The following is a 13,228-nucleotide window of genomic DNA, read 5'->3' on the forward strand; positions in this document are numbered from 1 at the left end:
TTAGATGGTCTGAAGAATTTGAATTGATGCTTTTTTTTCCTCTGAAATTTCCCTATGATGAGTAGAGGCATGTAGAATCATTTCAATGACCTTAGAACAAAAGTTGAGATCATTACCCAGAATTGAAGATGCAACTCTTTTTTATAAGCATAGAACAGAACAGAAACAATGTCATTTTTTATGGAATTGGCAACATCATGGGGTTAAGGGATCATCATTGATTACATAAAACAATGTGGGCGGGCATAGCACACACATGGAAGGAAAACTACCTCTCTGTCTCTAAGGAATACTTTTGTGAATTTATGGGCCCAACCTACATCCTGGTTGTGAACCAAAAGCTACAAACTGATAGGTACCTGAAAATTAGATAAAACCACCTTTAATTGTCAAGGTGGGACTAACAATGGGACATGGTCAATTTGTTTTGTGCCCAAGGATAACACACCAATGCTGTGCTGTTTCTTAGGAGTTAAAGTTATAGGGGAAGACAAAGATTCCTTGGAAAGGGATGATTTGCAGGCATTGTTGAGATAACAGCTCCCTTAGCTCAAAGCTTTTCTCTGACAGTGGTTGTAGGAAAGTTTTAACTTTTATGTCTAGTTCTGAGAGAGAGACTGAACTTTTGAACCCATGAGCTTCTTCACTCACTCAGACAAAGAAAAGGCTTAGGTTTATTACATAGAATACAGAATATGTTTACAGAATAAAATCAAATATAAAATACAGAACCAAGAATTAATTCTTACAAGGGAAAAGCCTTTGTTGCAGTTAAGGGCAGGATAGGCAGAAGACAAATCAAAGTAGAAGGGGACAGGAACTGTTCTTCCCAGTCCTCGGAGTTGGTGAAACAGATTTTACAAGGACCCAGACACCTATACCCAAGCTAAATCCATTGCCTAGTCACTTAGAACTAATCTAACAATTATCTGAGTCAGGATTTGGCTGAATGTGAGGTCCAGATCTTATATTAGTAGAGGTACATATAGCTGGATGATAATCAGGTCCATAGAAGTGAGGAAGATTTTTAAAATTCATGGTGGTAAGGGAATTATAGGAAGATTTATATGAATACATACTCCAAAAATGACTTGTTTTTGTTTATTTGCTTTGGTGTGGTGGAGTGGGTATCATCTTCTTTGGGTCCTGGATCCCTTCTCATTCCAGACTATTCAATAGGAACTGACAAATGAGTGAGGTAAAGATGCTGAAGAGTAAATTTAGATTCCATAGAATGAACAGAGCAGTGGAATGCAAACTGGGACACAATTAGCTATTGTCTTTGCATCTACAATGTGGGTCACCAATAAAATGGAAACCTTTAATGGAATAATTAATCTTGCAACTTATAAGAATTATTAAATTTCCTTAAATTGAAGAGTTTTTAAAAACACTTTGGTAGGACAATTAAAAATATTCCCTTGTATTTATGCATTGTTGTTAAGTACTCAACTGAGATTTTAAAAGCTTTAAGAAAATTGTAAATTTAGAATATGTGGTTAATTTACTTTTTATATCTATTTATAGGTTCATCCAAATGAGCTGACAAATGGTGTCATAAATGCTGCATTTATGCTTCTTTTTAAAGATCTCATCAAACTTTTTGCTTGCTATAATGATGGAGTTATTAATTTATTAGGTATGTAAAACTGCCGAAATCTTTTCCTTCGACTATATCCGTCATTCAAGGAAACATTGGAAAATGCAGCCCTGATACCCCACAATCTAATTTTGATCTCCTTTTACATGTGTCAGATTGGTGATTTTCTAACAATAGCAGGGAAGTACTTGTCACTGAAACATTAGCAACCTGGTACCATGTGCAAATTTTTCTTTTTCTTTTTCTTTTTTTTTTTTTTTTGGTGAGGCATTTGAGGTTAAGTGACTTGCCCAGGGTCATAAGTGTTAGTGTCTGAGGACGGATTTGAACTCAGGTCCTCCTGACTCCAAGGCCAGAGCTGTATTCACTGCATCACCTAGCTGCCCTTATGTGCAAACTTTTGATTGATAATTTAAGAGTTCAGTCATGAGTTGAATGATAAATGTTAACAGTTTTCTCTGACACCACTTATTTGCTCTCCAATCCTTGACCCCTCTTCCAAATTCCAGACCTACTTTTCCAACTGCTTGTTAGACATTTCTTTTTAAGATATTCTGTCATTACCTCAAATTTAAGATATCTAAAAGTGACTTTTTTCCTTTCCTTTCTCTTTCTTCTTTATTTCTTCTAATAATACCACCATTTAAAGTATCTACCTTCAGTATCATTGCCAAATCTGTGAGCAAGATTTGAGTATCTACAACGCAAAAGTAGTACCCTGGACTGACCTGGAAACCTTATAAATTCCTCATGTTTGTCTTTTTAGTGTATCTTTTTTTGGGGTGGGGAACATTAGGCTATAGGAAGAGAGGGAAAGATTGGTTTGACTTAATCAAAATTTGCTGTATTAATAATTCAGTTTGTTATCAGAATATTCCACAGGAATGGGTATGTATATTGAATACATTCATTTTGATGAGGCTCCTTTTAGAGTATTATTTTCAGTTTTCGGTGCAGCACTTTAGGAGAAACATCAATCAGCTAGAAAGGGGAGTAACCAATGCTTAAGGAATTGAAAATCATGCCATACGAGTATCCACTGAAATAACTATAAATGTTTATCTTGGAGAAGAGAAGACTAAAGGGGCAGAAGAGGAGGAGAGCAAGGTCAAAGGATTAGACTTGTTCTCCTTGGCCTCAGAAGGCAGAACTAAAAACAGGGCCTGGAAGTTTCAGACGTAGTTTTAAGTTTATTGTAAGGAAACACTTCTCAACAATTCAAGCTATCCCAAATTGCAAAGGACTACCTAGAGAGGTAATGGGGTTTTGTTCACTCTGCTCTTAAGCTGTGAGTCACTAACACCTATGGGACCAACAGTTTAAGAAGCCCTGCAGAGGACTTAGAAAAAAGGTTACATAACCACTTGGTGAATCTATAGAGGGGGACTGGTGGCCTCCAAAGTCTTCCAATATTGATTCTGTGGGCTATTTTGAAAAACAGATTGTTTCCTTTTTTTTCCCCCAAATGACAAATTTAGTTCTAGAGTGAAGACATATTTAAATTCATGAGAAGCTCCTAAGATGGCCGATCTAGAAAAGCTCCTTACTTTTTCCATTTATTAATGATGTTAATCATTATATTACAAGCATCTAGAGGCATTAAACAATATTGGCCATTTTCACTCAAACTCTGTTAGCAATTTGTTCTTTCACATTTTAAAATTATGTTGATGTTAGGGGCAGCTAGGTGACGTAGTGGATAGAGCACCGGCCCTGACGTCAGGAGGACCTGAGTTCAAATCTGGCCTCAGACCAAACACTTGATGCTTACTAGCTGTGTGACCCTGGGCAAGTCACTTAACCCCAATTGCCTTAAAAAAAATTATGTTGATGCTGCATGTGTTCACTATCATAGTAATAAAGTTCCTAAATGATATGGAAATTGATGCATCCTTTACTGGCTAATGAGAAGGAATGAATCACTTGGTGGGAGTCAATAATAATAATAATTAACACTGAAAATCTTAATTTATCTTTCTGTGAAATTGTTCCTTTTTAAATACACTGTTGCCCTGACTCTATCTTAGTGAATAATATGATTATGCAGAGTAAAGTTTTCAAAGCTTTAAAATCTAAAAAGTTACATAAAAATTAATTTTAAAATTATTTTAAAAGCATTTGCCACAGAATGCCCTGGATATGAAAGATTCTTGCATCTCAAATTCAGAAAAGGATTTAACTGAAATCTTGCCTAGGCCCACATACCCTGTATGTCACTGATAAACCTCCAGCTAGTTGAGCCTCTCAGGGAGCGTGAAACAAAGCTCCCTCAAGGTTTGAATGTGTACTGTACTGGCTATACACTAGGCAACACAAATAGTCTTTAATGCTAGTGTCTGATATTGTAGAAGTTATTGTGACTTTTTGACCTAATGCCACAATTCTCTGACTATTAGGAATAGTTTAAAATGTAGTGATTTAAAAAAAAAACTTCTAAAACTCCAGATAGAGGAAGGGAATTGCTTGTGTGTTTTTGAGGAAATTGGTTGTTCAAAGAAAAATTAGGGGAGTTAAGGTTATGTATAAGCTAAATAAACTTAATGGTTTTCAAGTATATGAAGAGTTGATGATTAAGGGCTTATCACTTCACTATTTCAATTAAGAAAAACACAAGACGGAATCAATTTTAAATTATAACAGAAGAGATATATAAAGTTTTAGAAGACATTCTTTTCAAATATGAGAAAGTAGAATTTTACCAAGAAAATTATGGAACTATCTGGGGAAAAAAATAGAAAAAAAATTTTAGATAAAGCACAGAATAGACCAGAGGTGTGGAACCTGTGGCCTGAAGGCCACATGTGGCCTTCCATGTCCTTGGGTACAGCCTTTTGACTGAGTGCAAGTTTTACAGAACAAATCCTTTTATTAAGGGGATTTGATCTGGGAAGTTTGGATTCAGTCAGAGGGCCACACTTGAGGACCTACAGGGCCACATGTGGCGTTGAGGCTGCAGGTTCCCTACCTCTGCCAATATATATGAATATTAATTCTTTTTTAAAATCCTGTCAAATAGACTCCAGTGATTTATACAATAAACAATTCTTTACAACCAAATTGGATTTATGTAGAATGGTATGAAGTAATGGTGTTGACTGAAATAGAAACAGGGGGCCACTAAGCCACATATAAGGGTCCATTGTGGGCTGCATATTGACTTAGAAAACCACATGTTTATTTCTTTTTCTAATAGTTTATTTACTTTATTAAATATTTACCAGTTACACTTTCGTCTGGACTGAGCTGCATCCAAGAGAGTTGTGGGCCACACATTTCTAGTATAAGACGGTGATTCAATATTAGGAAGACAGTCACCTTAAATAGATGCAGAAAAAGCCTTTGACAAAGTACAATGTACATTTATGCTAAAATCCTTACAAAGTATAAAGATATAAAGGGAAATTTTAAAAAATATAATAAGCATCTATGTAAAACTAGAGATACACTAAAATCTTTTCCAATAAGGATGCCCACTGTCCCCATTGTTACTTGATATAGTTCTGGAAATGCTTGCAGCAGCAATAAGACAATAAGAAGAAAGGTGTATCAATAGTTAAAGAAATAAAACTATCTCTATTTGCTGATTTGATGGTATACTTGAAATTTCCTAGGGGAATCAGTGAAGATACTAATTGAGACAATAACTTCAGTAAACCCTCAGAAATAAAAAGTATTTCTATGTAACAATAACAAAACCCAAGAAGCAAAAATAGAAAAGAAAATCCTATTCCAAAGAGCTACAAAATTCATAAAATATCTCTGGATCAGTTTACTAAAGCACACAAGACTTGTATCAGTTTAATTACTAAGTGCTCCTTAAAGAAATAAAGAAAAATTTAAACAACAGTATTAAATGCTCATAGCTGGGTCATGCCAATATGGTAAAAATTACAGCATTACCAAAGCTCATTTATGTTATACCAAATAATATCAGCTTAATATTATACCAAACAAATTACCAAGGGTATGCTTTATAGAATTTTATAAAATAATAACAAAATTTATTTGGAAAACAAGATCTAGAGTATTAAGAGAAATAATAAGAGGTAGAGATGAAGGAGTAATAGCACTTCCAGGCCACATATTATAAAGTCAACAATACCATCTGATACTTGGGGTTTTTTTAAATAGATAAATGGAATAGACAAGAGATAAATAGACTAGACAAGGGAGAATCAGAAACAGTGGAACTTAGTGGAAAACAAATGACTTGGCAAAAAGCTCCCTACTTAAGAAAAACTGCTGGGAAAACTAGAAAGAAGTCTGGCAGAAATTAGGGTTAGATCATCACCTCATATCATATTCTACAATGTATTCTAAATGAATATGTGATCTTCATATTAAAGATAATAATATTAAAAAGGAAGAGAAACAGATCATATACCTCTCATGCTATGGTTGGGAGATATAGTCTTAAACAAAGGGAGGGACAATTACAAAACTAAAATAAATAACTGATTACATGAAACTGGAAAATTTATGCACAGACAAAATGAATTCACCTACGATAAGAGGGGAGCAATAAAATGGGAAAAAATAGAATTTCTCTGATAAGGGTTTGGTATCCAGCACATGTAAATAATTTTAAAATGTATGTATGAGACTAACAGCTATTCCTTAATAGATACATGGTCAAAAGATATGAACAAACAGTTCTTAGAAGAAAAATGGTCTAAATTATTAATAACGAGATAAATGAAAATGAAATAAATTCTGAGGTTTCACCTCACACCCTGAAAATTGGCAAAGATGACCCAAAAATGTCAACAGTCAGTGTTGGAGGGCCTGTGGAATTATAGGCACACTGGTGTATTGTTGGTGGAGCTGTGAAATAGTACAACCATTTTATATAGTAATTTGAAATTATGCAAATAAAGTGACTAAAATGTCCATAACTTTTGAACCAGAGATTTCATTACTGGGCTTATATCCCAAAAAAGTCCTCAATAAGGAGAAAGTTCTCATATACACCAAAATGTTCATGGCAGCATTTTTTATAATAACAAAAAATTGGAAATAAAGTAGATGTCCATTGATTGGGGAATAGCTAAGTAAATTTGGTACATGAAGAATGGACTATTCCTTCATTATAAGTAATGATGAATACAGACAATTGGAAAGATCTACATGAATTTATACAGAGTAAAATGAGCAAAGCCAAAAAAAAATTATACAATGACTGTAATAATGTAAATAGAAAAAACAACAATACACACACTTACACACAAATCAAAAGTCTAAAGTGGGGGGCAGCTAGGTGGCACAGTGGATAGAGCATTGGCCCTGGATTCAGGAGGACTTGAGGTCAAATCCGGCCTCAGACACATAACACTTACTAGTTGTGTGACCCTGGGCAAGTCACTTAACCCCATTGCCTAACCAACCAAAAAAAAAAAATCCAAAGTGATTAGAACAAAATATTAAAGATCAAGAATGAGTGGAATGAAGAAACATAAGAGGACACCCCCAATCTACCACTTCATGGAGGTAGGAGGTCCATAGGTATTACACATTGTTCATGATTTTACACTTTTGATCAGTTGTGCTGATTTTTTTTTCTCCCTTTTTTTAAATTTAAACTATACTATTTGTTACATAGGCTGTCTCTCTGGAAGGGGAAGGGATACTGGCAAACCATGATAATGTCAAAAACATAAATTAAAACTTTTTTAAAAAAAGGAAAAAAGAAAAAATCTTTACAGTCTATTATATCATTTTATTTATGTAATTGTAAAGAAGAGATAAAAGAAACCCAGCATCTCTAAAACTCATTTTAGCTTGTATTTTCTGCTGACCATGCTTATCTTTGTAGGTCTGTAAGTTTATGTTCAAAATTATTTTGTTTCCCCTGCTTGCCTTCTATTGGAGGCATAAATTAACAGTTAAATTGCCAAAAGGCTCTTATTGCAAGACGAAGGTCCTGAATAACTAATCCATTTGATTACATAGCAGACAAAGGACCTGAATAACTAATTCATTTGCCTACATGTAATTCTTAGGGAAGTTAAAACACCAGATTTTTAATTAGTAATATATTGTGCTAGTAGAATATAGGAAGATCTTGCACTAGTTTGAATGAAACAAAAAAGAAGCAAATAAGCCATCATGTACAAATGTATTAAAATAATACTTAAAGGATAGTCGGCTCTCAGCTCTCCTTTTTATATAGTGCTTGGTGGTCACTGTAAATAGATTCATTAAGACAGTAACCTAATGTACTTACGTAACTAAAGAAACCCTTAATAGAATACAGTTTTTCATTATGAAAGTATTAAGAAGCAGAAAACACATTTCTACTTTTATAAAGAATAATAGTATATAAACACCTGAACTATTCCTTCTGTAAAATGGAGTTGAACTAGATGACCTCAAAGGTTCCTTCTAACTATGATTCTATGAAAACTGTCTAATAGAGTGGTTGTAACTGATAACATATCCCACTTTACTTTTTTTTAAGCTTACCAGTTGTTAATAACATGCATTTTAGTACCTGAGAATGAAGAATTGAGGATAGTACTGAGGTTGCAAATCTGTGTAACCAGAAGATGCCCTTGACATTAATATGAAAGTTTGGAAATGGGGTGGATTTTGGAGGAAAGATTTTGTTTTGGGCGTGTTGAGTTTGAGACATCTATAGGATATCTCATTTAAATTGTCCATTAAGCAACATGTGATATAGGACTGGAACTCAAGAGAGAATCTAGGGCTGGATTGATATAATTGGGACCCATATCCATAAAGATGATAACTAAACCCATTGGGAGCCAATGAGATCACCAGGTGAGATAACGTGGAGATTCAGTGGTTTCAGAACAGGAGCTTGGAGTTACCCAAGTTACTCACAGTTAGTAGGCTTGGCATTGGTGAAAATCCAGTAAAGAAGACTAAGAAAGAGTGCTGTACCAGGTAAGAGATACAAGAGAGACCAGGGCCATAAAAATAAAGAGGGAAAGAATATCTAGAAAGAGAAGGTGATCAATAGGGTTGAATGCTGCAGAAATATTTGACAATAGTAATAATTTCTCATGACACAATAAATATTACATTTTATTTATATAGCATTGTTTAGTAATGCTACAGACATTGGGCGTATATGTTGTTTCTGACCTCCTATTACAAATACTGCTCCTATGAATATCTTTGTATATATGGTCTTATTTTGTTGTCGCTAACCTCTTTAGGATATATGCTCAGTAGTGCTATCTTTGTTTAAGCATATTAATGGTTTATTAAAAGTGGGGTTTGAAGGGGAGTGCATATTTGAAAGATTGAATCAATGCATAACTCCAAAATTGAGTGAATTAGTATGATTAGTGTACCTATATTCTTAGAGCCACTCCAACATTGAATTTTCCTATCTTTTCTTATCTTTGCTAATTTGGCAAAGAAATGGTACCCCAGGATTATTTTAATATGCATTTTTTGTTAGTAATGTTAACTGATCTTTTCAGATGGTTTTTGACAATTTCTAATTTTAAAAAAATTATATGTTTTATCTTTTTGTCTACTGGGGGCAGCTACATGGCTCAGTGAATTGAATGTCATGCCTGGAATCAGGAAAACCTGAGTTCAAGTTTGGCTTCAGGCACTTACTAGCTATGTGATCTTGGGCAAGTCATTTAACCTGTTTGCCTCAATTTCCTCATCCTTAAAATTGGAATAATAACAGCCCCTACCTCCTGGATTGTTCTGAGGATCAAATGAGATAATTGTAAAATGCTTAGCATAGTGCCTGGCACATAATAATAATAATAATAATAATAATAATATAATAATAATAATAATAATAATATAATAATAATAACCACTATATAAAGGTTATCTATTATTATTATTATTATTATTATTATTATTATTATTATTATTATTATTATTATTATTATTAAAAAGTTCTTGATCTTAAAAGTTTGAAAATTACCCTAGATTTTGGATGCCAGCATTTTGGGGGAGATGTTTTAATGCAAATATTTTTCCCAATAAATGTCCTTTCTTTTAATTTTGCCTGCACATATTGTGCAAAGCTTTTAAAATTTTAATTGAAATGCATCTGTTTTGTTTTTATATTCTTTTCTACCCAAATTATGAATTCTTCTTTTTTCACAAATTGTGCAAGATACAAACTTCCATTCTGTGATTATTTTTCTGTTACTCTATTTAGATAACTTAAATAAGATACTGATCTAAAAGCATTAACTGTAAAGCTGCCATTTAGTTTTTCTAGTATTTCTTGTTGAATTAACACTCCCTTCTCCGGTAGTTTTTGCTTTGGGTTACATCAAACAGTATTCTACTATATTCTGCGTGCTCTGTGCTACTATACTGTATACTTTTACTTCTACCTTTTCCTTCTCTAATCTGGGCCAAAGTTCTGCTTTTCTTTTTCTTTTTTTTTTTTGTTACTAATTACTGCTTTATAATATAATTTGTACTCTGATAATGCTAAACCCATTTCTTTCTTATTTTCTTCTGTTTTCCCCTTGTATTGTTGATCCTTTCTAAATCTACATGCATTTAAAATATTTTGTGTTCTTTAAAGCATTGCCTTGGTAACTTGGCATGCTAAACTTAGTAGATTTCTATTGGCACAGATCATCTTGAATAGCAAATACTTTAACCAATGGTATAGATCTTTATTTCTGTGAAAAATTTATTTGCAAATAGATTTTAATTTGTAGGTAGATTTTAAAAATATAATTTTAGTGATAACTTATTTTTATGTCACCTTCATTTCTATATCAATCACTCCTCTACCCAGTGAGCTGTCCTTTGTAACAAGTTTTTAAAAAGGTTGGGGTGGGGTGGGGGAGTGGTTCACCAAAATCAACCAACTCATCATTTAAGTTTAGTAGCAAAAGGTGATACCTCAGAGTTGTTTTAATTTGTATACGTATGATTTGTATATTTTAGTCTATATACATATAATAATCTATACCTATAGCTCCCTACCTGGGGAAGAAGAATTTTCTCAACTCTTCTCCGGAGTCAAGCTTAGTCATAATAACATAATAACATGGTGTTAAATTTTCCTTTCTTTTTCCTTTTTTGTTTTTTGCTTTGTTATAGTTTTTATATATGTGTATGTGTATACATATATATACACACACACATATATATATATATAATGTATTATGTATAGTTTTCCAGGTTCTGCTTACTTCTGTGTATCAATTCATAGTCTTAGCTTGCTTCTCTGAAGTTCATATTCCTCATTTCTCTCTATAAAACAATATTTCATTGAATTCGTGTACCACAGTTTGTTTAGTCATTCCTCAGTTGATGGGCATTGTACTTAGCTTTTTGTGTCCTAGGGATTTTGGTAAGTTAAATATTTAATTCATGTTATTAATATTTTCAATGGAACTTCCTTAATAACTTCTCCAGAATTTTGTTTGAAAAATACAGAAATACTGATAGTTTATAGATTTACTTTGTCTCCTACAGTGTATTTTATTGAAGTTTTTAATTGTTTCAGTAATTTGTTATTATTGTTGTTCTCTAGGGGTTTCTGATTTACTTTCATATTGTGGGCAGTATTGCATAGTGGATAGAGTTCTAGACTTGGAGTCAGTAAGACCCAAGTTCATCTGGTCTTATACCCTTAGTAAATATGTGACCTTGGGCAAATCACTTGACCTTGTTGCCTCAGTTTCCTCATCTGTAAAATGACAGTAGCACCCACCTTACATTTTTGTTGTGATGTGACGTCAAATCCACTTCTTTTGTACTTTTTACACCTTACAGTGGTATGTAAATGCCAGCTGCTATTATTACTATTATTATTTTCTTTTGATAGAGATAATTTTGGCTTTTGTACTTCCTATCCATATTATTGTACCTTCTTTTTCATTTCACATTGTTATCAATAGCATTTCTCATGCTCTGTCAAACATTACTTGGGAGAAATGGCGTCTTTCTGCTGTAGTTTCCTGTATTTCTCCATTACAAGCAATGATTAGCTCTTGGTTTTAGAGGAATGCTTTTGATTATGTTGAAGAAAGGTCCTTTGGTTCATTTTTAGGAAGCAAATGCTTTTTAGTATTTTTCACATAAATTATTTATTTTCTCAAGTTTTTTCTGCATCTATTCATTTAACTGTGACTTTAAAAAAATCTTTTTAAAATTGTTATCTGAATAGTTTTCTTAATGTTGGTCCTTACTTGCATAATTGGAATTTATTGAACTTGGTTAAGTGAGAGCAAGTAACAAAGAGGAATATAAAGTTTGGCGTAGCCCAATAAGAATAATGTCATGCTAAACCTAGAGAGAAAAGGCCATCTAAATATGTTTCATGCTACCATTAACATCAGGCTTAACTTTAGTTAACACAACCATAAAGTGGAGTTAAATTATATTACTTTAATTTTCCAGATTACTAATTATTTTATCTATTATTCCTAGAAAAATTTTTTGAAATGAAGAAGGGGCAATGCAAAGATGCCCTAGAAATTTACAAACGGTTTCTAACAAGAATGACACGAGTCTCAGAATTTCTAAAAGTTGCAGAGGTGAGTAAGGTTAAATTTTATTATGAATGGAGTCAAAGTGGCAGCATATATAAGGGAGCAGAATATGTAATAGACCTTAAAAACAAGCAAAAAAAAAATCAGTAATAGAATCATAGAATCTTAGAATTGTAAGGAAATAAGTCATCTTGACCAACTTCCCGCCCAAAGCAGAAGCTATAGCTTCTCTGTGGCATTTTTGACAAAGTCACCAGATTGCTATTTTTAATAGTTATATCCTAATAGTTACAGTAATGGGAACCTCTTTACTGTGAGAAGCAGCTCATTTCCTCTGTGGCCAGATCTAATTTTTATTTCTTCCCATATTGTGTACATATACTTTCTTGTAATGTCTTCGTATGAGGTAGTTCGTCAATCTGTTAATGGAAATAACCTATTTACAAAATGGAGCTATCATCACTTTGCCATTTACTTAAATATAATAGTGGAGTGAAAAATATTTTAAAAGCATATGGTTTTCTAACTTGTAAAAAATGTATATCCGTTATCCTTGAGGGTTTTTTCTTTTATAGTTTCTAAATAAGAGTTTACTTTACTTGTATGATTACATGATGATTTTCTTCTTCTTCTTTAGGTAATTTATATTTTCATTTTGAAAATCTTTATAGTAGCTTATATTGATATTTGAGACCTAGTTGTATGTACAGTATCAGTACATTCACTATATAAATATCACCCAGATAATTGAGTCATTTTTTTTAGATTAACATGTGTGCATAGGAATACAGATGATAATAAGACAGTGTTTCAGAAGTATATATATATATATATATATATATATTTTTCCAACCTTGAGAGTATCATTTTTAAGTTGTATATTTGTGATAAAATTTTTTAATAAGTGATGGGAAATTAAAGATCTTATATGTACTATTAATGACAACATTTTATTAGTAACTTGGGGATGACACAAAGTTGAGAGACATGACTAAAACTTGGTTGGGAGAATTGGGACGTAAAATAATCTTTAACAGTGGACTGAAACTATATGATTTAGTAAATGCAAAGTCTGGTACTTGGATATAGGATATAGGTAGGTAGCTAGATGTTTAGGGCTCCTAAAGCATAGCATATAGAATTGAGCACACTACTCAAGGATATGATT

The 13,228-nt window shown here is 32.9% G+C and overlaps 1 protein-coding gene across 15 annotated transcripts in view; it reads left to right on the forward strand.

Moving 5' to 3' along the window:
• SNAP91 (synaptosome associated protein 91) overlaps positions 1 to 13,228 on the forward strand; it is a 150,951-nt gene that overhangs the window by 55,426 nt on the left and 82,297 nt on the right. For all 15 annotated transcript variants that reach the window (XM_078155259.1, XM_078155260.1, XM_078155253.1 and 12 more), the window contains 2 exons: positions 1,528 to 1,639; positions 11,999 to 12,105. In XM_078155259.1, the coding sequence (XP_078011385.1) occupies positions 1,528 to 1,639; positions 11,999 to 12,105 (219 nt within the window). The remainder of the gene's footprint in view (positions 1 to 1,527; positions 1,640 to 11,998; positions 12,106 to 13,228) is intronic.

Source organism: Phascolarctos cinereus, unplaced genomic scaffold (assembly GCF_003287225.1).
Source record: "Phascolarctos cinereus isolate Bilbo 61053 unplaced genomic scaffold, phaCin_HiC Scaffold_5;HRSCAF=322, whole genome shotgun sequence".
Lineage (NCBI taxonomy): Eukaryota > Metazoa > Chordata > Mammalia > Diprotodontia > Phascolarctidae > Phascolarctos > Phascolarctos cinereus.